Source organism: Phytophthora parasitica (genome assembly GCF_000247585.1).
Source record: "Phytophthora parasitica INRA-310 unplaced genomic scaffold supercont2.8, whole genome shotgun sequence".
Taxonomy (NCBI): domain Eukaryota; phylum Oomycota; class Peronosporomycetes; order Peronosporales; family Peronosporaceae; genus Phytophthora; species Phytophthora nicotianae.
The window spans coordinates 1,328,858-1,353,089 of NW_008648994.1; the positions used below are offsets into that span (position 1 = coordinate 1,328,858).

The 24,232-nt window shown below is 48.0% G+C and overlaps 11 protein-coding genes across 11 annotated transcripts; 5 read left to right on the forward strand and 6 right to left on the reverse strand.

Annotated features, from left to right (window-relative positions):
* Positions 1–296: 296 nt before the first annotated feature.
* PPTG_05966 (hypothetical protein) lies at positions 297–1,343 on the forward strand. Its single transcript, XM_008899718.1, has one exon. The coding sequence runs from the start codon at positions 310–312 to the stop codon at positions 1,264–1,266; it is 957 nt and encodes a 318-aa protein (XP_008897966.1). The 5' UTR covers positions 297–309; the 3' UTR covers positions 1,267–1,343.
* Positions 1,330–2,467, reverse strand: PPTG_05967 (hypothetical protein). The gene has a single exon (XM_008899719.1). It carries the CDS (start codon positions 2,373–2,375, stop codon positions 1,491–1,493), a length of 885 nt encoding a protein of 294 aa, XP_008897967.1. The 5' UTR covers positions 2,376–2,467; the 3' UTR covers positions 1,330–1,490.
* A 237-nt stretch (positions 2,468–2,704) lies between these two features.
* On the forward strand, positions 2,705–4,036 carry PPTG_05968 (hypothetical protein). Its single transcript, XM_008899720.1, has one exon. The coding sequence runs from the start codon at positions 2,974–2,976 to the stop codon at positions 3,856–3,858; it is 885 nt and encodes a 294-aa protein (XP_008897968.1). The 5' UTR covers positions 2,705–2,973; the 3' UTR covers positions 3,859–4,036.
* PPTG_21796 (hypothetical protein) lies at positions 4,005–5,001 on the reverse strand. The gene has a single exon (XM_008899981.1). The coding sequence runs from the start codon at positions 4,680–4,682 to the stop codon at positions 4,083–4,085; it is 600 nt and encodes a 199-aa protein (XP_008898229.1). The 5' UTR covers positions 4,683–5,001; the 3' UTR covers positions 4,005–4,082.
* Positions 5,002–5,192: 191 nt separating this feature from the next.
* PPTG_05971 (hypothetical protein) lies at positions 5,193–10,858 on the reverse strand (the record flags this gene model as incomplete). The annotated part of the gene is made up of 1 exon (XM_008899721.1): positions 5,193–10,858. The coding sequence occupies one exon, from the start codon at positions 10,856–10,858 to the stop codon at positions 5,240–5,242; it is 5,619 nt and encodes a 1,872-aa protein (XP_008897969.1). The 3' UTR covers positions 5,193–5,239.
* A 378-nt stretch (positions 10,859–11,236) lies between these two features.
* PPTG_05972 (hypothetical protein) lies at positions 11,237–17,170 on the forward strand (the record flags this gene model as incomplete). The annotated part of the gene is made up of 1 exon (XM_008899722.1): positions 11,237–17,170. The coding sequence occupies one exon, from the start codon at positions 11,237–11,239 to the stop codon at positions 17,168–17,170; it is 5,934 nt and encodes a 1,977-aa protein (XP_008897970.1).
* Positions 17,171–17,189: 19 nt separating this feature from the next.
* On the reverse strand, positions 17,190–17,583 carry PPTG_05973 (hypothetical protein). Its single transcript, XM_008899723.1, has 2 exons — positions 17,352–17,583; positions 17,190–17,294 (listed from the first exon to the last, which is right to left on the reverse strand). Exons 1-2 carry the CDS (start codon positions 17,508–17,510, stop codon positions 17,229–17,231), a joined length of 225 nt encoding a protein of 74 aa, XP_008897971.1. The 5' UTR covers positions 17,511–17,583; the 3' UTR covers positions 17,190–17,228.
* Positions 17,584–17,751: 168 nt separating this feature from the next.
* On the forward strand, positions 17,752–18,662 carry PPTG_05974 (hypothetical protein; the record flags this gene model as incomplete). Its single annotated transcript, XM_008899724.1, has 2 exons — positions 17,752–18,061; positions 18,127–18,662. 2 exons carry the CDS (start codon positions 17,752–17,754, stop codon positions 18,660–18,662), a joined length of 846 nt encoding a protein of 281 aa, XP_008897972.1.
* A 379-nt stretch (positions 18,663–19,041) lies between these two features.
* PPTG_05975 (hypothetical protein) lies at positions 19,042–19,981 on the forward strand (the record flags this gene model as incomplete). The annotated part of the gene is made up of 3 exons (XM_008899725.1): positions 19,042–19,345; positions 19,404–19,671; positions 19,730–19,981. 3 exons carry the CDS (start codon positions 19,042–19,044, stop codon positions 19,974–19,976), a joined length of 819 nt encoding a protein of 272 aa, XP_008897973.1. The 3' UTR covers positions 19,977–19,981.
* Positions 19,982–20,059: 78 nt separating this feature from the next.
* PPTG_05976 (AGC protein kinase) lies at positions 20,060–23,021 on the reverse strand. The gene has a single exon (XM_008899726.1). The coding sequence runs from the start codon at positions 22,916–22,918 to the stop codon at positions 20,258–20,260; it is 2,661 nt and encodes an 886-aa protein (XP_008897974.1). The 5' UTR covers positions 22,919–23,021; the 3' UTR covers positions 20,060–20,257.
* A 151-nt stretch (positions 23,022–23,172) lies between these two features.
* Positions 23,173–24,199, reverse strand: PPTG_05977 (hypothetical protein). The gene has a single exon (XM_008899727.1). The coding sequence runs from the start codon at positions 24,168–24,170 to the stop codon at positions 23,337–23,339; it is 834 nt and encodes a 277-aa protein (XP_008897975.1). The 5' UTR covers positions 24,171–24,199; the 3' UTR covers positions 23,173–23,336.
* Between the last annotated feature and the right edge of the window lie 33 nt (positions 24,200–24,232).

Consider the following 24,232-nt stretch of genomic DNA (forward strand, 5'->3'; position numbering starts at 1 on the left):
AATAAAAAATTGAAGAAAAAAAAACTTGTGGAATATGGTTTCGTAAAGATATTGATTGTTTTCCTGACTTGCACAATTCAGTTATCGTTTTCAAGATGGCGAAATGGGATGCATGATGCACAAGTTTTTTTTCTTTTTACTTTCATGCATAGCATTGAACTTTAGAGATCGTGCAAAATGGACGTAACATTCGTAGTACCATCTGCTTGTATTTGGGATTGCGTACAATAGCGCAGTCGCAATCCTGAAAATCTGCCCAGAACGCTCGTCATCTTGTTCACTGATAAGCTAATCAACCAAAAACCAAAAATGCCCGGGCTTCCTTGGGTCATTCTTCTTTTCACCTTGTTCACATCAAGTACCCACATTCTCCGCTCACCAACCATGTTCAAGCCTCGTCAAATCGCCCAGAAATTCGTAGCTCGCGAGCAAAGCGAAGGTGCCGGTGCTCGTGTCTATCGATCCATCGGTTCGGCTCAGTTGCGCAGCCTCGACCCGTTCCTCGTACTTGATGAAGCGAGCGTCGGGCTTCCAGGCGGCTTCCCAGCCCACCCGCATCGTGGATTTGAGACTGTATCGTACATGCTCCCCACGTCCAAAGGCCATTTCCAACATGAAGACTTTCTGGGCAACAAGGGCACGCTACAACCTGGTGATCTGCAGTGGATGACTGCTGGACGGGGGATTATGCACTCGGAAATGCCGAAAACCCGTGAACCTGCTCACGGTCTCCAATTATGGGTTAACCTGCCAAAGCATCGCAAAATGATTGAGCCTCGGTACCAGGACGTCCCCCGTGAATCGGTGCCACATGCTTTCAATGATGACAAGAGTGTCGAAGCTCTTGTCTTTGCCGGCGAAGTGTTCGGCCAGTGGGGCCCCATTGAAACGGAAGCTCCTGTCACGTACGTACACTTTATGTTGGATGCAGGAGCCCAGCTCGAGTATCCCGTTCCTTCGACGCACAACGCGCTCGTGTACGCGATTAGTGGTACGGGGAAGTGTATTGGAGCCTCGATTCAGCCGCATGAGGCCATCGTGATGGAGAAGGACGGGGACGGCGTGTTACTGACGGCAGCGGAAAATGACAAGCTAGAGGTGATCGTGATGACAGGTGAACCTCTGAATGAACCGGTTGTGCAGCACGGCCCGTTCGTGATGAACTCGATGGAAGAAATCCGCCAGACTTTTGAAGATTTCCAACTGGCCAAGAATGGCTTTGAGAACGCGCGTACGTGGGAGTCGAAGAACCGCAATCGTCGTTAGATTTTGAGAGAGGGATGAAATCACATATCGAAAGACAAAACTAAAACCAAATGACAAGAAAAGTGTGTTTCAGAAAGTTACCTATTCATTTGTTTTCGTTAACCTAGTGCTAACGATTTTCTTTAGCATACAATATAGAGGAGTGTGATGACAAGCATCACCACCGCTGAAGCTCTTAACATGGCGATGTCGTTCTCACCACTTTCAGCTCTCCACTTAGTGATTCAACGACGGCGATTGCCGATCTCCGAGGCCCACGAGTGCGCGTTCTCGAAGCCGTTCTTGGCGAGCTGGAAATCCTCCCACGTCTGGCGGATCTCGTCGCCTGTGCTCATGACGAAGGGACCATACTGCACCACAGGCTCTTCCAGTGGCTGTCCCGTCATGACAATCACCTCGAGATTGTCGTTGTCGTCAGCCTGCAACAACACACCGTCGCCCTTCATCTCGAGCACGATGGCTTCGTGAGGCTCGATCGAGTGCTCCACGCACTTGCCTGTGCCCGACACGGCGTACACGAAGACGTGGTGGCTATCTGGGATGGGGTACTCGAGTTTGGCTCCTTTCTGCAACATAAAGTGCACGTAGGTGACTGGAGCCACCGTCTCAATGGGGCCACGCTTGCCGAAGACTTCCCCGGCAAAGACGATGGCCTCGATGCTCTTGTCGTCGTTGAAGGCGTGAGGGACTGTGTCTCGACTGATCTCCTGGTACTTAGGCTCGACCATGCGGCTCTTACTGGGCAGATTGATCCAGAGTTGCAGTCCGTGAGCCGGGACCTCGCTCTTGGGCATCTCGGCGTGCATGATCCCCTTGCCTGGGGTCATCCACTGTAGGTCTCCAGGACGCAACTCGCCCTTGTTGCCTAGAAAGTCTTCGTGGCACATGTGGCCCTTGGACGTGGGCAAAACGTACGTGACGGTCTCGAAGCCTCTGTGCGGGTGGTCCGGGAAGCCTCCGGGCAGACCCACGTTGAACTCGTCCAGCATGAGGAACGGGTCGAGGTTGCGTAGGCGTGTGGTGCCGATGGATCGGTGCACACGCGCACCGGCACCTTCACCTTGTTCGCGAGCGACGAACTTCTTGGCGATGAGGCGAGGAGTGAACATCTTTATAGCGGCGGATCGGAGAGAACTCGTGGTTGCTGAGTGGCTGCTTGAGCGCTGGAAGGTGAATTGAGGAATGACCAGCGGGGAGCGAAGAGATTCAAGTTGTTCGACAACATCAGTTGATGAGACTGGTGAGACGAGTTTCTTTGGGTTGGTAGAAATTAATTTGAATGCGTTTTGGTTGGTAGAAAAGGCTGATTACGGTATTAATTGATGCGTCTTTTTCAAATGACTTGAGGTTTGTAAAGGAACAAAAACTAGTTTTTTTTGCCACGTCACGCATTTTGGTGGTACGCGCAATCAACTAGCGAGACGATGAAGCGGAATATCCACCACCGGCACGACAGGCAGTTCTCCGCTTGGGTTTCTCAGCGATTGCGTCGGTGAAGAAAGCCACGTGGACGAGTACGTGAACCATGTTCTCGTAAGCTGCACTCAGTGTCTGGAATTAATCAAGACACCCTGCACGACTTGCCAAAATATCGCTATCTTTTTCGGTAAATCTCTTCGCTTCCCGCTGGTCATTCCTCAATTCACCTTCCAGCGCTCAAGCAGCCACTCAGCAACCACGAGTTCTCTCCGATCCGCCGCTATAAAGATGTTCACTCCTCGCCTCATCGCCAAGAAGTTCGTCGCTCGCGAACAAGGTGAAGGTGCCGGTGCACGTGTGCACCGATCCATCGGCACCACACGCCTACGCAACCTCGACCCGTTCCTCATGCTGGACGAGTTCAACGTGGGTCTGCCCGGAGGCTTCCCGGACCACCCGCACAGAGGCTTCGAGACCGTCACGTACGTTTTGCCCACGTCCAAGGGCCACATGTGCCACGAAGACTTTCTAGGCAACAAGGGCGAGTTGCGTCCTGGAGACCTACAGTGGATGACCCCAGGCAAGGGGATCATGCACGCCGAGATGCCCAAGAGCGAGGTCCCGGCTCACGGACTGCAACTCTGGATCAATCTACCCAGTAAGAGCCGCATGGTCGAGCCTAAGTACCAGGAGATCAGTCGAGACACAGTCCCTCACGCCTTCAACGACGACAAGAGCATCGAGGCCATCGTCTTTGCCGGGGAAGTCTTCGGCAAGCGTGGCCCCATTGAGACGGTGGCTCCAGTCACCTACGTGCACTTTATGTTGCAGAAAGGAGCCAAACTCGAGTACCCCATCCCAGAGAGCCACCACGTCTTCGTGTACGCCGTGTCGGGCACAGGCAAGTGCGTGGAGCACTCGATCGAGCCTCACGAAGCCATCGTGCTCGAGATGAAGGGCGACGGTGTGTTGTTGCAGGCTGACGACAACGACAATCTCGAGGTGATTGTCATGACGGGACAGCCACTGGAAGAGCCTGTGGTGCAGTATGGTCCCTTCGTCATGAGCACAGGCGACGAGATCCGCCAGACGTGGGAGGATTTCCAGCTCGCCAAGAACGGCTTCGAGAACGCGCACTCGTGGGCCTCGGAGATCGGCAATCGCCGTCGTTGAATCACTAAGTGGAGAGCTGAAAATGGTGAGAACGACATCGCCATGTTAAGAGCTTCAGCGGTGGTGATGCTTGTCATCACACTCCTCTATATTGTATGCTAAAGAAAATCGTTAGCACTAGGTTAACGAAAACAAATGAATAGGTAACTTTCTGAAACACACTTTTCTTGTCATTTGGTTTTAGTTTTGTCTTTCGATATGTGATTTCATCCCTCTCTCAAAATCTAACGACGATTGCGGTTCTTCGACTCCCACGTACGCGCGTTCTCAAAGCCATTCTTGGCCAGTTGGAAATCTTCAAAAGTCTGGCGGATTTCTTCCATCGAGTTCATCACGAACGGGCCGTGCTGCACAACCGGTTCATTCAGAGGTTCACCTGTCATCACGATCACCTCTAGCTTGTCATTTTCCGCTGCCGTCAGTAACACGCCGTCCCCGTCCTTCTCCATCACGATGGCCTCATGCGGCTGAATCGAGGCTCCAATACACTTCCCCGTACCACTAATCGCGTACACGAGCGCGTTGTGCGTCGAAGGAACGGGATACTCGAGCTGGGCTCCTGCATCCAACATAAAGTGTACGTACGTGACAGGAGCTTCCGTTTCAATGGGGCCCCGCTGGCCGAACACTTCGCCGGCAAAGACAAGAGCTTCGACACTCTTGTCATCATTGAAAGCATGTGGCACCGATTCACGGGGGACGTCCTGGTACCGAGGCTCAATCATTTTGCGATGCTTTGGCAGGTTAACCCATAATTGGAGACCGTGAGCAGGTTCACGGGTTTTCGGCATTTCCGAGTGCATAATCCCCCGTCCAGCAGTCATCCACTGCAGATCACCAGGTCGCAGTTCGCCTTCGTTACCCAAAAGTCTTCATGTTGGAAATGGCCGTTGGACGTGGGGAGTAAGTATGATACCGTCTCAAATCCGCGGTGCGGGTGATCAGGAGCGCTACCAGGTAGCCCAGCGTTCGCTTCATCAAGCACAAGAAACGAGTCGAGGTTGCGCAACTGAACCGAACCGATGGATCGGTAGACACGAGCACCGACGCCTTCGCTTTGCTCGAGAGCTACGAATTTCTGGGCGATTTGACGAGGCTTGAACATGGTTGGTGAGCGGAGAATGTGGGTACTTGATGTGAACAAGGTGAAAAGAAGAATGACCCAAGAATCCTCAGGCACATTGTATTGTTTGTTTGATTATACAACTGGATAAGGTGATGACTCTCGCTAAACAAGTTTTCAGGATTGCGGCTGCATTTTTGTACGCAATCGTGGATGTCGCATGGAAATACGTATAATTGTTATCAAATATAAATAAAAAAACGTTTCAAAGTGCACTGGTTTTGTCATTATCTGGATTTTTTTTTTTACTTAAGCTGTCTAGATAGAACATTTTCTGCCGTCGCTCGCTTCAGGCTGCAGCTCCAAATGCTCAGACAGGATTGGGGCAACTGTAGCTGGCGCTCGTATTCGCTCCGGAGTGGTACCTCGCAGTGAAAGAGTTGGTAATGATAGTATCGGTAGCGAGATTCGAAGTGATAAGCTCGTCTTGGCTTGTGGACTTGTTTGCTCGATTGCAACCGCTTCTACACGATCCTGTTTTGGTACTTCATTTGTAGTATTTTCTGTTGGATTTTCCGTAAATTTCTCCTTAATCTTTGGTTGTATCCGTTTGAGTTTGTCTGCTTCGCTTGCACGCTTCGCCATTCGTATCTTGCTCTTCATACGACGTCGTACTCGAAACATCCTGAAAGATGATTGGATAATAATCGCCTTGCGATGACGAAAAGCGTATCCTCTCATCGCCAACTCATCAACTTTTTCCTGAACTGTCAAACTTTCCAGCGGTAAAACTCGCATCGTCAGAACCAGTAGCAGATCTGTAAAACGGAACATGTTGGGAGGACACCTGAGATCCGGGTTTGTACTGGTGTTGACATTGCCATTGAGTCCATCACAGTTACCGAGTCCAAGGCGGACTCGATACGTAAGTTCTGCAATGCGAGCTTCAATATCGTGGAAAGTTTCGCGTCGACGTCGATGAACCGCATAGGATAAAGCTGTCCACTCGTCCGGTTTCATATCTTCAGTCGCCAAACTATTGAGCGTGGCCTTGAACGTACCCAGTCCTAGAGGAGGTTCAAGTTTTGTCAATAATGACATCAAGTGTTTCCTATGTAACAATCCCAGTGCGTCAGTGTCAAATTCGCTCCAAATTGTCTGGAAACGTTGAAGATGTTCAGCTTGGAATCCCAATAGGTGTTCGTTATCATCTGCTCTTGCCGACATGAGAACGTACGTATCCACCATAGTAGAAGCGTACAGATTTTGTAGAATCAATACGACCAAAATGTAGAAAATATTGTAAAATAGCGCACTGATGACAGAAGAGCCGCAATCGCTCGATGATCGTCCCCACAGCACACATTGAGGCGGTGCGACGCTGGATGCCAAGTACGTTGCGTACCAATCTTCACCTGCTGCAAATTTGACAAAAGCAGCATACGCACTTGGAAAAGTTGTCAGATTCAGGTTAGCGTTTAAACCTGGAGCCCACCGCGTAAGTGAAAATACTTGTACTCCAACAATCGCGAATACGAACAATACATAGCCCAATAAAAGCGTCACCTTCAGTGTAAGCTGAACACTCGCCAATAGAGTTCTGAATAATGTTCGAAGAGCGCGAGACCGTTCCAATACTAAAGACAGATGTTTAAAGTCGAAAGCTCGAGTCATCCCTAGTATGAGTAATACCGGGGAATTCGAGATGAGAGGTCCCACGAGCATAATAAACGCGGTGCAGCTGTTAAATGTTCTCCAAGTGAAGCCTTTCATAAGAAAATCTCTCCACCCAACGGCTGCAACTCGAAGTACAGCGTCGAATGCGTAAATTAGAGAAAAAATATAGTGGAACCACCAAACTCCTGTATCGACATCTGCGTCTTCAGTCGTGCCACGATGAACTGGAGATCGGTACCATGCGAGCAGAGAAGTGTGTAAAATCACCACTGTGCTGATAAATCCACGGAATGAACGCTTTTGCATGTAGAATTGAGCGAGTTGCATGAATTTACTCGTTGGTAGCGGATATTTCGGACGCATTGCAATGATCGATGTTTTCTTACGTAGCCAGATGAGTTGGAGGTTTGTGAGCAATAGTGTGCCGTTGTAACATCGGAAATTGTTCATGAGAATACCTGCAAATACTTTCAGGAGATAAAATCTAGTGAAAAACAGGAACGCGACGAAAAATCCAGCGAAATACGTCGACGCAATAGCAGACGCTTGGTGGTCGTTGTTAACATCCGTGTCATCTACAAAATCCATAGCAATGTTGACAACAGGTAGCCAGCCTTTCATGGATACCAAGAAGAGAATCGAAGACATGGCACCCGTGATATTGTCAAAATGCAGCCCAGAAAGATTCCCCCAAACTCGAGGAGTCAAGATTCCCGTGGCGCTATTCCAAAACACTCCCACACACTTTTCAGCCGTGTCAATCGATGGATCACTGCAGTAAGCGAACCTCCCACCAAAAATCTGCATTCCGAGTGTTGCGAAAGAGTAAAACAGAAAAATCGAAAGCACGACACAGTAAAAAATCGGTGTTGCGGATTGTTTCAGCGCTTCCGTGATGACTCGAAATGTCCTCACTCTGTAAAATACACGTATGGGACCAAACGCTCGTCCAAGGCGGAATAGTGAGATCATTGTCGAGTGAGGTAGCAACAGTAAAAGCGAACAAGCCATCAACACCACCATATTAATCTGATTCCAAGTATTCGAAAGATAACTTTTCGGAGTGAAGATAAATCCACGGGATATTACTTTCAACGTGAACTCGAAGAATAGCACGCAGGCGTACACGACGTCACTCAGTGTGGTGAGTTCCTGGATCAAATTTGAGTACAGAGGGGACTGTACCGTTAGCATAATAGTACGAATCACGATGGCTGCGAAAATGTATTTTTCCGTCTCCTTTTCCAGTCGACGAGCTTTCAAGCGCACCCACGACTGCGGTGGGAAAAGAAACAATGAGACGTCTGCCATAAGCCAATGTCCGTCGAAGAACTGCCTCACATAACCGGTTATACCTCCTGAGGAAGTCCAGCCTGTCCATTCGTCTGGAGCAGGAGAATCTGTTGGATTTTCTGGTCCAGGAGTTGGAACGATGGAGGCTGAATGAGAAGATTCTTCGATTGGAGCGACAGCTGCGTGGTTCTTGGATTTTCCGTTTGGTGGAGCTTCTAACTGGATATATTTGCGTTCATGGTGAGTTTTTGTTGTACCGTAGTATCCTTTAATTTTCAGAAAATCCGAAGTTGGTAGAACGTTGAATAATCTGGCTTTGAGTGCCTCAGACGCAGATAAAGCACGTTGTGCTCGCTTTTTGGCACTTCCAGGTAAGCTTACATTCATAACGTCACTTTGATAAAGGTTACCGAATTCCTGGACGAAAGTGTACATGTCGAAGAGATGAATCCGTTGCATGGCAAACATCCGATCTTGGAATAATCCACTCAACGTCTTCCGTCTTTCATCACCTTTCATGGCAAAGTTTCTGAGTAGCACTACCAGCATGAAGTTGAGTGCAATATATCGACACAGAACCACATATGCCATGTAGTACAGCAGAGCAACTCCAAACGAACTAGCTTGAAGCGAAGCGTGGAAAATCGGCCAGATACTACCGCCATTCGAGAACTTGAAAAGTGTCAGCATACTGTCGCTAAAAGTGTTAAAATGCGACTGCATCGTCAGCGGAAAGTTGCCACCGAATAAATTCATGCCCACTACAGCAAACACACTGTTAAGAAGCAGGTGGAACGCGATGGAGCTTAAAAATGCTGGCACGCTTGCCAGTATAGCATCCAGTACTAGCAACAACTTGTTGTTCTGCCGTACCACTCGGAAGGGCCTCACTAAACGGAATAAACGTAGGACGAATATTCCTCGAGCGTAGCTGTCACTATACAACAGAACCGAGCAAGATAACAGCAGAAATTCGACGCAAGCAATGACCAATAGCACAAAATCCAGACGGTTCCATGGATTCTGCAAATATCCAACAAGTCCACCAGCGGCTGCCCCGATGATGATAAATTCGGTGGCGTAAACTATCATGAGGAAATTCTCGATCATGTACAGACGAGCAGCATAGGTATCATTCATTCCATGGTATTCAAGCGCGAATAACACCGAGTTGGAGAAAACCACTAGATTCATGAAATGTTCGAACGCCGAAGATTCCGCGATTGACGAGATTTTATCCATGGTGGGGCTTCCAGATTCCAGGATGAAAAAAATCCGTTCTTGGCGTAATCTACACCAGCTCAAAAAAGTACCATCCGATCTAGTAAATAGTGGAGACTGCAACAACCAGTCTTTAAACCGCGCTCGATAGATTTGCCACTTGGCATCCACCACTTGCATGACATCTGGGAATTTTTCCGTTCCTATCGGAAATTGGACACGACGCTTTTTTAGATATTTTTCCATTCTTTTTTCTTGTTGAGCCAGTTTTGCCGCGCGTACAATAGATACGGAAATGTAGCTGCCACGTACAATCCCGACGAATAGTGACAATATCATATAGCTGACAAACACTACCAACGCGATAAAGTAAATGATCGAGAAATAGGACGACGCTTGTTGGGCTCCATCCAATGAAGGACCAAATCCAGATCGTAACGTTATCAAAAACACCGTTAGAAACGATGCTTGGAACGAGTGGAAACCTGTATATCCTCGATCCGGTGGCGACATGGCTACACATTCCATGTTGGATTTACATCCGGAAGAAGTATCATCCATTCGGCAGAAATGAACCGGAGTTTCAGCAACATAAGTCTTGGTTTCACCCACACCCATAGGTGCGATAAAACTGTCGGAATCCGCTTGAATAGCACAGCGATGAGAGAGGGAATTGTTGAATAGATACATTCCCAAGATCGCGAACAGGAAGAGATAGTAGCAATAGCAAAGCACTGCATTGCCAGCCATGGGTAACGACACCAAAAAAGTCTCCATCGTTTCTTGGAAACTCTTCCAGCGTTTAAAAATCCGGACTCCACGGAAAACTCGGAGTGATAGCAGATTAAATCCGGCTAACGACGAGAATGGCAGCACTGCTAACCAGCTGATCATCACGGCGCAAAGATCAAACGCGTCCCATTTACTCCTTAATAAGGGTGTAATCCCTTCCAATCCGATGGCTTTGCAGATCTGCTCCATAGTCAGAAATACCAGTAGCAAATACTCTAGCACAGTCATACCGAACCTCGCCACTTCTTCCACGTCTTCCTCGTCGTCAAGTTTCGCCACATAGCGGAACGAACGCCACCCGACAGACGTCATACTCCCGACTACTGCGATCAGTACTGCGAGTTGGAAAGATGGGTGAACTACGACTTGGTAGCAGCGAGTTGGTAACCCACTAGGCAGCTCAATGTCCGAGTAACTTTCGGTATCTTCGCTTTTCTCTAAGCCTGCTTGTTGTCGGAAGAAGGCACGTGCAATATCTCGGATATGCTCGTCTTCGAACTCTAAATCGAAGGTTTCCAGGGGTATTGTTGTCCTTATTGGGGGTTCGGTTGGTGAATCTGACGTTGTATCTGGTGTTGAAGACGGAGCAAAACAGAGCGATAAGCTTCTGTCATCGCTTGCAGGGAGTTCATCTGTAGTTAAATACTTGGTCGTCCGTACAAAGTTGGTCGTTTGACGTCCCGTTCTCACGCTTTTTGCTTCGGTAATCACGACACTGACGTCGTGTTGCACCATTTTGTGCAGAACGGAAGGTGGCAGATAACTCTGCAATGGCAGAGCTTTGGGTTGCCACACCAGCGTCACTTTGTCTTCCAGCAGTTTCAAACCTCCATTTGCCGGTTCTCCATGTGCACCATGCAACTTAGCACTCACTTTTCCATCTCGAAGACTGTCGCGAAAAGCGTCAAGTTGTCTCTCGTCGTCCGAAGGTACTGCGATAGCGGCGTCACTCATTTCTCGTCGATGCTTCTACCCACGCGTGGCCTTGATACATGCAATGGGTGGAGTGTTTGTCTATCGATAGACTTGTCAACTTGGCAACTGAGGTGAGATCTGCTAAAGTTATCAATGGAACTGCAGCATCTAAATTTGGCGAACTAGCAGAGTGATGGTCACTGATGCCAAATCAAAAAAGCAAAAGAAGCACGTTTTTAAAAAAGCGAAAATAAAACGACCATCACTCTGAGCCTTTTAAAAAAAGCAAAAAATGAAAGCGCTTTTTGAAAAGAAGCGAAAAGAAAACGAACCCCTGTAAAATAAAACGAGCTCCTGTAAAATAAAACGAGAAACCACCGCCAAAAGTGGATGAAAGCGGCTATTGACACGTAGAGAATGACAAAGCGACGGAAGCAGGTGTTACGAGCGTCTGCAACATCATTTGAGTCTGTTGTCCACGGGTGGGAGTGGGCGCATGCCTCTCTTTGGAGCGAAGGCAACAAATGTGGAGTTCGGATGGCAGACACGATTATTCTGTACCACAACGCTGAAACTGGTCACATCGACTCGTACTTGTGGTTATTCACGGGGAAAAGTGGCACAATCTCCCGCAAACGAATGTCCAAGGATGGCTCGTTGCCTGTAGCCAAGATTTGCGAGAGATTTTTGCAATTATCAGGTCGTTCAAGTGAAAAACATGTGGATTCCATCGCTGTCGTGAATTTCATGGATGGTACACGAAAAGTTGTGGGAATCGACGAGTTTGAGGAGATTTTGCACGCTCTGGATGGCAAACGAGGTGTTTCGTCATTTATCAAGAAAGTTGAGGGTCTACAAGCATATATTCCCTCCATTGGTGACGAGAGTCATATTCAAGTGGAATTTGAAATTTCACGAGATGGATCTGCTGTGCCAAACGTCATAATTGAGCGAAGAGCGGGGTATATCAACGATTCGACCAAACCTGCACCACTTCAGCTATCGAGCAGTATTAGCAAAGACGTGGAGAAAATAACAGCCGAAGTGGTAAGTTATTTATCGAAAACCGCAGACGCTCAAATTCTTGGCACTACGCTTGAATTCGTGTGTCACAGTAACCAGACCGTGTGGTTAACGCACATTTCGCAAGTCGAGCTCCAGCAGAATCCCGAAAAAATGACCGGACAATTGTTACAGAAGAAATCGTCATTGCCAAATCTCCAATCAAATGTCATGGTTAAACCCGAAATTTCTGCAAAATGCCGCGGTGAATTTTGTCTGAATTCTATAGTGTCACTACCTGGTCTCGCTCGATTGGTTAACATGCTGCGGGATAATGACAATAACGTCGACAACGATATCGATCAAGTGGTTCTGGAAGATAATGGGCAGAGATTCAAGATGGGCAATAACAATCTCCTTCTTGCGCACGCTGAACTTGATTTTCTCAAAGAAACTTCTAATTTCTCTTCTCAACTGGACGATAACGCGTTGGCTTTGCAATGGCAAGAAGCTGACAACGTGTTTCGTATGGAACTTGGACGTTCGAACCCGACCCAGTTCTACAAGCAAGTGCCTGTATGTTCCAATTGTCATCGAATCTATTCTGAACTCAACAAAATCCGCGACACAGGCTTCCAAGTCCCTCAACAAAAATCTGTCAACATTGTTTCTAACCACGATCAGACCGAGTCCAATGGTGAGGAATCACACGATCCTTACGAGAAAATGTTCTATGAGGAGCTTGCGAAGCAGTCAGCAGCTATCGAAGAGGATAACAAGAAGAGAGTCTCGAATGGACCTGAACTAGATACAGATCGACCTTCGAGCAGTTCAAGCTCAAGAGAACTCTCCGTTCTTCCTGCTCTTCAATCAACCTCAAAACTCAAGAAAAAAACCAATACAATCGGGGTTTCAACGAGTAATCAACAATCGACGGATCTTCTCAACGACGGACCGTTAGCCGAAAGAGTGACTGTCTTGGAGGCGGAATTATCACAAACCAAGCAAAAATTAGCGGGTGTTGAAGCAAGAAAACAAAAATTGGAGCAGGAAATTCTGCAAACTCGAGCGCAGTGTACGACAATGTTACGTGAAAAAGACGATCAAACTCGAAAACAATTACTGGAGTTAGAGTACAATTTCCACTCGAAGCAAAGTCAAGTAAAACATACCAGTGACAGCAGCGCAGGCGATGAAATCACGCGTTTAATCGAGACAATCGACTCGTTGAATCTCCAACTGGACCAATCAAATAGAGACAAGGAACACGTGAAAAAACAACTCGTGCAATCCCAACAACTAGAGCTCAAGAAACTTCACGAAAAATATCAACTTGACATCGAAACTTTACGACTAAGTGAGCATTCGGCCAAAGAACAAGTTGAAAGTTACCAGATGCAAATGTTGAGTCTCCAAAGTCAAGCGCAAGTGGCCACAACGCAGGCAAAAAACGCCAAAGCTTCTCTTGATGATTTAATGAAGAATAAAGTTCTCGTTTTGGAAGAGAAGAACCAACGTTTAGAGCGTCAAATAGCCGCTTTGAAGCTCCAACAACGTAATCAAGGACAAGCATCAGGACCTGTAACATTGGTAGCATCGTCTTCTATCGCAAAACAAGACGTGGAGGCGTTGGAGAAGCATCTGAACAACAAGATCGAGTACTTAAAAGCTCAACTTTCGTCCGAGATGAAGTGCAAAGAAGAACTGGGTGCACATCTCGCTCAGATCACTAACGCTATGGAACAAATGAAGGTCGATAAGCGTCAAGCTTTAGCGGAACAAGAAGAAGTTTTCAAGAAACAGACGGAGCGAATTGAGACTGCTTTTTCTCAAGAAAAAGAGCTTTTGAACACGCAACAAGCAGCTTTACAGGGCAAAGTAGTGACGTTGCAGGCGAATGTTACAGATCTGGTTCAAGAGCTGACCATGTGGAAAAGTAGAGAAGCCAACGCCAAGCTTGCGATGGAGAAAATGGTCGAAGAGAACGTTCGATTGACTCGGCAACTCGTCGACGCTGAGAGTCAAGTAGAAACGCTTCAAGAAGAACGTAAACAAGACGCTGCAAAAGTTGGAACAATGAGTGTAACAAACGCCAGTGAAGAGACCAAGCGGGTGCAAATGGAGGCTTTGTTACGTCGTCTTGACAATGAACGGCAGTATTTAAAGAGTCAACTGGAAGATCAGCAAGAAATGAAGGAGAAAAGTCAAAAACAAGTCACAGATCTGCAGTATGAGATGCAGGAACTTAAAGATACGATGGAAGACGCTTTAAGAGCTAGCGAGCAGAAAATCAGTGCGTTACTGACTGAAAAACGCGCCCAAGAGCAGGAATATCGAGGATCTATCGAGTGTCTCGAGGAAGGGAAAAAGTTACTAACTCGACAGTTAAAAGAGGTTCAAACCAAGTTCGCAGAGGCCCGAGAGCAGTCGCTACTTGAACGTGATGAGATTGACAAGTCTAGGATTGAAGTGAGTGAAATGAGGGCGCAATTGCTGGCAGCAAAGGAAGACAATGTGAAAGAGCAACATTACGCTAAAAGTGCGAGTGAGAGAATGTCGAAATCTTTGGCTGCAGTGAAAAATTCGCTGAAAGTTATGGAGGAAGAAAAGAATATGTTGATCAGGCGTCTAGAAGAGGAGAATGCGCTGTACATGGGTAAGCTGGCGACGGTCCAAGGCGAGATGTTGGTGCTGGAAGAGAAACTGGAGAAGGAGAAAATTCGCGCTAAGAAGGAGAACATTTCGACAAATTTTGCATTAGTGATTAGTGAGAAATTTGCGATATGGAAGCTACGAGTTCAATTTCGAGCTTTTTCTCAGGTGAAGTTACACGCCAGTGTAGAGCGTTTACAAGCGAATCAAGAGCGAAGAAGAGCTGAAGAGCTGGGGAGACTGGAGGAGCGATTGCGCGATGATTACATGGCAAAATGTGACGAAATGACGCAGACACTTCATGATGAACGTCTTGAAGCCATTCGAAGGATAAAAGAGGAGCACGATAAAGATCGAGAGGAGCTGAATGAGTTCTACATACAAGAGAAGTCTCAACTGCAAGAAGATCTAACAGCAGTCCATACAGCCCAAATGCAGCAGATGAAGGAGAAGTTCGAAACCCTCTCAAAATCGATTGAATCAGACGCACAAAACACCATTCAAGAGCTTCAAACCGAGAATGACAAGCTCCAACAGAGGAATACGCAATTATCTGAGGAGTTAGCAGAGATGACACAAAAGTGTAAAGTGATGGCGAGTACTTTTGAAGACGAACTTGGTGCATTGAAAGTGGATTGGGAGAGTAAACAAGAAAATTGGAAAGCAGAACAAGAAGTTCTTCATGCAACAATTCAAGCACAACGCGAACAGTTTGACGATAACTTGAGCTCGGAAAGGAGTAATCTTGAGCTGGATTATCTACATGAGCTGGAAATTATACAGTCAAACCACGAAGCGGATCTAACTGAGCGTTCCAAAGAATTTACTGCTCAACTTATGATGAATTCTGAAGAAATTAGTCAGCGATATGCGGAATTTCATGCGGCCACGATCTCTATGATGATAATTAAGCATCGTAATGACATGGAGAAGGAGATTAGCGAGGTGACTCAGCGTTGGCAGAGCGAAATGGATACACGTCGTGAAGAACAGGAAAAAGCTCTTCAAGACGCAGTGGTGCAAGCTGATCTCAAGGCAAATCAACGACTGATATCGATGCAGAAGGATATGAACGAGCGTAAAGGTACCGCTGTTGTTAAGTGTACATCCAAGTGGCAACGAGCGATGGAGGAGCTCCAGGAACGGCAGGAAATGGAAAGAAAGATGGCGTACAATGAAGGTCTTCAAGATCGAGAGAAAGAATGGCAACAAGCAGCAGTGCAAATCAAGGAGCGACAGCGTGAAGAACTTGATAAAGTTCAGCAAGAGGCAGTGGCAGCGATTCGAGCGGCGGAAGAGCGGCATGAGATGAAATTTCAAGCTCAACTTGCTGAGTTGAAAATTCAGTTAGAACAGCAACATTCACAAGCGCTTCAGAATATTTCGGAGGAGATCACAACACGTGAACGAGAGCGCGCTCAGGAGCATTTCGATGCTAATGTTGAAGTGATGGAACAAGAACTGACTGCTAAGTGGACGGAGCAACTTGAACAGCAAAAATTGGAGTTTGAACGGAAATTTGACGAAGAAAAATCACGCTTAACTGCAAAATTTGTCGAGGAAAAAGAGGCTGTGATTCAAGAACTACGTGAAGCCCACGAAGAACAGCGTGTGCAGTTGGATCAAGGTTGGAGTGAAAAACTGGAGGCTCTTGTTGCGAACACAGTAAATTCTCATGAAGAGCAACTTGAATCACTTCATGAAAATCACCATCGTGAAAAGGAAAAATTGTCAGATCAGCTCCAATCGCAATATTCGCAACAGCTAGAGGAACAATTGAGAGATCAGGAAACCAGACTACTGCGTGAACAAGAAGACGCCATCGCTCAAGTGCAAGAAGACTCAGAGAAATTAATTGAGCAAGTAGAGCGTGCGATGACCGAGTTGAAGAAGCAAAAAGAGCACCTTGAGACTGAACTTGGGTCGCTTCGTTCTGCACTTGAAGAAGCTGAAGACGCTCAATTTGACGCTCAAGAAAGCTTCAAGAAACAGCAGAAACAGGCTGCATTCCATGTCATTCACCTCGTTATGTCTGCCATGAGAAAAATCAACGAAGAAGTTCAGGCAAGACAAATGTCACGAAACGAGATGGAAATCCAAGTTAATCGGATGAAATCCGAAATTTCTGATGAAAAATCGCGCTGGGAAGAGCTCATGAGCAAAATCCGTGAAGCTTGGGCACAAGTGCAAGTTCAACACGGTGAGATGACTCAAACATTGACGAATTATAAACGTGACGAATTGGTCGCTCACCGGAGCTCCAGTGCTGTGTTATCCAACGAAATTTCGATTGTCATGAAACAATTGGAAGAAGTGGAAGAGATGAAAATCACATTAGAGCGGGATGTGGAATCTCTCCAAACCGAAGCGCAGACCATCGAAGCTTCACTCCGAGACCTTATGCTGCAGTCCGGTAACAATGCAACGCTGAATATGGCGGTGGTAGCCAAGAAACGCCGACTGAACGAAGAGTTTGAAGCTCTTCTGGAACGAATTGAGAAAAAGAAGGTGGAAATTCGAAATGTGGACCAAACGTTGTCGTCATTACGAGCCAGACGAGAAGAGAAAGAGCACGAGATGAGGGCCATGGAACGCAAACTGGTTGAGATCTTAGTGCAGCAGCAGAAACAAATGTTGCTGCTTGTTTCTGCTGTACGAGAAGTGTCACTACCAACTACTGCCAGTTCAGAACAATAAATTTATAGGTACAATACCAGTATTTATCACAGAAATGGATGTATTTTTTCAACATTGTTTACTTCTGGGCGGCCATCTCTGCTTCAAGACGCTTGCGTGCCTCGGTTTCCACCAGCGCGGCGACCTGTAACATATATGGTGAGATCTGTAGGTTTGGTTGAAAATTTCGTATTTTACGTACTCGACGCTCTTCCATGTATTTGCTCTGTAGGTAGAAGCCATAGTATGCTCCAGCTAGACCGCCACAGAGTGCGAAGATTGCTCGGCCAGTGGAGCTACCGCCCCCGACGTTCACACCGCCACGAGGACCGCCTGCCATCATGCCAGGGGCTCCGCTCATTTTTGCAACTCAAAAGTAATATGTGATGTGGCGCACATGATCTCGAAATAATACATAGTGTGGTGCACACTAGGTATTAATTGGGATTGCATGTTTCAAGTTGAAGGGAAAACCGATGTAAATCCCATTCAAATTGTGATCGTTTCGGAGCTTCATGAGATGATTCAGTAGAGGTCTCCACCGAACTATTAAAGCTCTTTTTGACTTCAGTTAAGAATTCACCTCACTAACGACAAGAAAAATGATGCGCTTGCTGATTCTAGGTATCGGCTTGTTTACACTGAGCCAAGCAGCATCTACACCCGATTCAGCTCAAAAGTGGGGATACACGAAGACGATGGACCAAGAGCTTGGACCTGATGACTGGCACGTCGGGTATCCCGAATGTGGAGGGAAACACCAGTCTCCGATCAATTTTCCAATGCGGGAAATCTCTCACATTGAACTGTGGGATGCTGAAAAACCTCCACTCCAGTATAGCGGTGCCTGCGAGAAATTCACACTAACCAAACTCCAGGATCTGTATAAGTGGGATGTTCAGGAAGATGAAAGTGAGTAGATTTTTGCCGTGTGGTTCGAAGTACTACAGAACTTACACGATTGCTTGTCGCTGCAGACTGCACTGTCAAGTCCGTAAACTATGACGAGCGAATGTACTCTCTGCTTCAGTTCCACATGCATATAGTGTCGGAACACACGATCGATGACTACCACTACGACGCCGAGCTCCACTTTGTTCACAAGGCAGTGGACGGCAGCGGCAAACTTCTCGTCATGGGCGTGTTTCTACATGCTGAAAACGACACGCAACCGAACGCGTTCATCCAGAACCTTGTGGGCGGAATGGAGAGCAGTAACTCGACGTTTGATCTTGGCAAAAACGACACGAAGTATGCGGACATGCTCAACGGTATCGTGAAGACAGCTCACCTGATGAATTATAACGGAAGTTTGACCACACCTGGTTGCAGTGAAATTGTCGACTGGTGGGTGCTTATCAAACCGATTTCAATCTCGTTCGACAATTTCCAGAAAATGAAGACGCTGTACGGTGAGCTTCCAGCTACGAGCAACTCTACTGACAACCGCCCCACTCAACCTCTCAACGATCGTGAAATCATCTACTACTTCCGTCGACCCCATGCAGAATAACAAGGCTACGATGATGGACCGTACTCCCGTTCTGAAAAGTTAGCTACAGACAGTCACACTTTAGTAGCTTAAAAAATAAAATAAAAAAAAATAGTTTCATAAGCAGAGAGATAAAAGAAAAACTAAAGAGTATTGGTGTGTGGAACATGATGAGCACGAAACGACGTAGATATCCGATCTTGGTAATGAACGGCTGAGCATTGTGCAATAGCAGGAGTCGGCGGCGCTTTAGAATGCTTGGGGGCCGTCAATTGATGAATCTAGAGCCTCTTGGGCAATAGCACACCGGGATCTTTCTGGTGGCTCAACGAAGGATCTATGGTCGCTAATCCTCGGTCACTTTTGAATCCACACCGTGGTAGGCAACCAGGAAAAAACCATGATCAGTGTTGTGTCGCGTGTATTACTATTGGGTGCGGCTTTAATCGCTGCCGGTAAAGCTGGAACGGACAAGTGGGGGTACAAGGAGTCAACCGACGAAGAATTGGGTCCTGCTGACTGGAAGGAATCCTACCCGACATGCGGTGGCTCCCACCAGTCCCCGATCAATATCCCAGTGCGTAAACTCTCGCACAACGACTGGGGAATGGCTCATGCCCCGCTCAAGTACGGAGGAGACTGCAGCAAGTTCACCCTCAAGAAACTCGAAGATCTGTACAAGTGGGAGATCAACGGAGACGAGCGTGAGTATAACAACCCTATGTTATTTAGTAAAAGCCAAAACTTACGTATTATTTGTAGACTGCACGGTCAAGTCCATCAACTTCGATGAGCGTGAGTACGGACTGGCTCAGTTCCACATGCACGCGACGTCGGAGCATGCGCTCGACGACTACCACTACGACGCCGAGATCCACTTTGTCCACAAGGCAGTGGACGGTAGTGGCAAGATCCTAGTGACCGGTGTTTTCCTCCACGCTGAGCCGAACATGGAAGAGAACGCGTTCATTAAGAACCTCTGGAAGGATCTCGAGTCGGAAGAGAGCACCTTCAATCTGAAAGATGCCGGGTACGTTCAAAAATGCAGAAATTTAATACTATCTGATTCTAACTTTATTTTTTTTTAGCATGAACTACGCTGAGATGTTGAATGGTCTGGTGGCTAAGAGCCACCTTTTCAACTACAACGGCAGCTTGACCACTCCACCATGCAGTGAAGTCGTGGACTGGTGGGTGCTCAACAACCCGATCTCCATTTCGTACGACGAGCTTCACCAATTGAAGAAAGCGTACGGCGATCTCCCAGCCACCAACGACGCCTCGGACAACCGCCCCACGCAATCTCTAAACGACCGCGAGATCAAATACTACTGAGCTACCGGCAATGTGATCGTGCTAGTACACGATATGAGGGTAACAAAAAACAACTTTAGCTTATGAGAAAAAATAAAAATGAATGCGTTTGAAAGTATTTGGATTTTATTTTGCACGAACGCAGTACATGCATTGGGAAGCAGCACGAAGCTGCGTGCACATTGAACGCTTGATCGACGCTTGGGTTGCTCGATATCTTACTTTTTCAGTTTTCTTCTCCCTTCTACGGCTGGAGCACATCAAAAATCTTGACCTCAATCACTAAAATCTCTTGTCCTGAACTACAGGTTGTACGGGTCCGTGTACGAAAATCCCTGGAACACGTGACTCTTTCCAATCGGAGCATCAGACACCACAGAGTCCACAACTTCCTGTCGTTTGAAGAATTCCGGCACATTGTTCACTTCTCCGTCCGACTTGACCACCGGCTTGAACGGCACCGGTACGTCGCGCTTGTACAGTTTCTCCCAGTCCACTTCAGCGAAGAACGGGTGATCCATGATCTCCTGAGCGCCACACGGTCCCGATCCCAGTCGTTTAGCCGGGTTCCGACAGATCAAGCCTCTCAAAAGCGATCTCGCATCATCAGAAAACTCCGACGGGAACCGTAGCGGGAGCTTGACGATGTTCTGGAAGTTCCGTTTACGGTTGGCATGGTAGAAGGGCGTGTAACCTGCCAACATCTCGAAGATAAGGACTCCCATGGACCAGTAATCCACTGCTTTACCGTACGGTACACGACGAATCAGCTCCGGAGCGATATACTCCGGTGTGCCACAGAACGTCTGCATGCCGTCTTTGCTGTCGAAATGGTCGTGGGATAGTCCAAAGTCTGTTAGGGCGATAAATCCTTGGTCGTCCAGTAGAATGTTCTCCGGTTTGAGATCACGGTACACGATGTTGTACGTGTGTAAGTGGGAGATAGCCAACACCAACTGAGCAGCGTAGAATCTGGTCCGTACTTCGTCAAAGTGCATGGCTCGACGCAAGTGGAAGTGTAAAGTGCCTCCGTTGTAGAAATCCATGACGAAATACAGCTTGGCTTCGTTCTGGAAAGCGTACCGCAGTTTCACCATGAACGGATGATCTACACCTTGTAAGATCCGTCGCTCGGTCTTGGTGTGTTCCACCTGATTCTTGGCAAACACTGCGGCCTTTTTGATGACTTTCATGGCGTATACTTTGCCGCTTTCTCCGCCTGTAGCACCTGCAATCTGTTGAGGAGTCATCCCCATTGCCATCATCGTGCGTGGACTTAATAACCGCGCTCCTTTCTGCTGTTGAGGCACTTTTCGTCGCACCAACATGACCTTACCGAAAGCTCCTCGACCTACCACACGTAAGAGGTCGAAGTCGTCGATAGTTAACGAGTCGTACTCACGTGGTTTGAGCTCCCGAGCACCTCCAGCTGCACCTCCAAGCACTGTATCATACACTGACTGCTTCCGTGCACGTGGCTGGTCTCTGGGAGGCCGGCCGATGTCTCCATTGTGTCCGTTAGGTGCCTTGGTTCGAGCTTGCTGCTGTTCCTCCAACAGCGTATTTAAGCGAAGTTCACGAGCTGCACGACGCTGGAACTCGTAGGGCGTAGGAGACGCCAGGAAGGCGAACACGGTGTCCAGAACCTCTTTAGTTGTGTATGCAGGACTCTCGTTGGCTCCTTCACACGGCCCAGCAGACAAGCAGATGCAGCCGAAACCAGTGAGTTGAGCTGCACTGGGACTCTTAGGAGATCTGGATGACGGTGAAGTTGACGAGAATGCGTCATCGCTACTGGTAGTAGTACCGGTATTGCTGGGACCCCCACTTGTGGCGAATGCTGTGGCATCGCGACTGAGCTCTGTGTTTAACGGGAAGTCCGATCTGGACCAGGAGATGCTGTGTTGTGAGAAGAAGCGCTTGAACCCTGAATTCCACGACGGATCGATCTTGTGCGAACTCTCAATAAAGGCCACATTACCGAGTCGACTTTTCAGTTCGTACCGGTATTTTGCGATCAGTTGTGTCACTAGCACGCCACCGTATCCGTACGCGATAAAGTGGACTTTGTGAGCTGCTGAAGGGAAGATATAGTTGCGCCACACATGGTCACAATGGTCCTCTGCGTTGCTGGAGCCTCGAATAGGCATCTTCTCCACTGTCCCGTCTTGAGTTACCATAAGTTGGGTGTTCATGTTGGGATTCATGACGAGAATACCGTATCCAGCAGCGATAGCCTTCTGGAAATATGGCAACATGGAGCCGACTTTAACGCCGTCTTTGAGCAACACACTGCGGCTCCAAATGCCACAACTGAGACCTCGGAAAGAGCATACAAAGACCAGTAGTTTCTCGGCCACGCTGAAGTTCTTACTGGTGTGGAAAATGCATCTTGGTTCGTCCGTGTCGATCATCATACGGAATCCGTCATTGGTGGAGCAGATACTGGACGAACTGGAGCGTACCGAGCTGCTGACGCTCGCACTGCTGCCGGCATTACTGGCTCCAGGATCGAAGCCTGACTCGACCGAGCTGCGTTCAAACTCGAGCGGAGGGATGGCTTGTTCAAGGAACAGAAGCTCCTGTAACATTCTGGTGTGTACGTTATCAATCAGTCCGCGTAAAACTTCTTCGCCGTGCTCTCGGATCTCCTGCTTGGAAATACGTTGCTTTGTGGCCTTATTGCGCACTTCTCCGCTCTCTGTGAGCTCGAAGCGGTCGTTAGACCAGCCAGCAGACGCTGCAGTGAACGCTGCAGGCATCGTGTCCTCGGAAATAGTGCCCATGTCCCATTTGGGCATAGGCGGACGTCGTGTTGTGCCCGCGTTGCTACTGACGCTGCTGCTGTTGATGACGATGCCGTCCATGAGCGCGGTGAGCGTGGGGCGCTCGCCTGACGTCGTCGGCGCATTGCTCGAGCCGTTCGCGGGGCGATACGTGGAGTCCCACTTGACCTTGATCATCGTGGAGGAGGAAATTGCGCTTCCCCTTCGCTTGGTGCTGCTCGTCCCTCTCTAGCTAGTGATGCTGACTAGTTGCGAGACGGAACTGACGCTCTCCCATCGGTTAATTTTTGGCCAATTGACGACCAGAGAGAGTGTAACCGTGGGACGTAGATGATGCAGCGTGATGCGAAAGAAACTAGTGATGTACACCACACAAAAAGATTACGTAGGAGAGATTGCCTCGATACGATACCAAAGGGTAAGACTGGGAAGAAGTTAAAGCAAGGCAAGGTTGGAAGTGCTGTTGCAGTTTATTCCGCTAAGGGATCAGGTAGACAGGGGTGCTTTTGTCTAGTCTTATGGCAGATATTTTCCAGCCTCAGTTCAGATAGACGTGCAGCTTTTGCTAGTCGTGTGTACCAGACCTTGCTTGTCCTTACACTTCCTCGTCTCGGATCGGATCCCAATCGGTGACGTAGTATTCGTCCAGCGCCATGAGTTTGTCCAGTTGCTCAGCAGACAGTTTGACATTAGTCGATTCGAGGTTCTCTTTCTGGCGTTTGGTGTTGGCGGATTTCGGCAGAGGAATGATGTTTCTGGCCAGACTGAAGGCAACCAGAACTTGTGCTGGCGTAGCGTTCACCTCGTTCGCAATCTCAATCAAGGTTGAATCCCTCATTTTGTAACCCTTTACTAACGGGGAATACGCTTGCACGATGATGTCGTGGTCCTGGCAGTATTTGACCGTCTCCGGCCGTGTGAGCCACGGGTGCACCTCGATCTGGTTCACTGCAGGCTTCACCTTGGCTGTCTTCATGAGCTTATCAATGTGAGCTCCACTGAAGTTGGAGACGCCAATGTCCTTCAAGATCCCTTGCTCGTGCAGCTCCTCCACCGCACGCCAGGTCTCAGCTCGAGTAGCAGCATCTCCCGGCGCATGCAGTAGGAACAGATCGATGTATCCGAGTCCGATCTTCTGGTTGCTCTTCTTAATACTGTCCAAAGCCCTTTTGTAGCCCCAGTCTATGAGGAACAACTTGCTGGTCACAAAGATCTCTTCGCGTGGGATACCAGAATCTCGAACTGCGCGACCGACTTCAGCTTCGTTGTGGTACAGCTGCGCAGTGTCGATGTGACGGTAGCCCTGCTTCAGTGCCGACAATACGATGTTGTACGAGTTGGTGACGTCATTCTCCAAGTAAGCGCCGAACCCGATAACCGGGATTCGCGCACCACTCGGTAGCACTTTGGTCGGAATGGCCACACTCATATTTGGCAATATATATTCCGAAATGAACGTTGACACGCAGCTCTGTGATTGGATAATCCTAA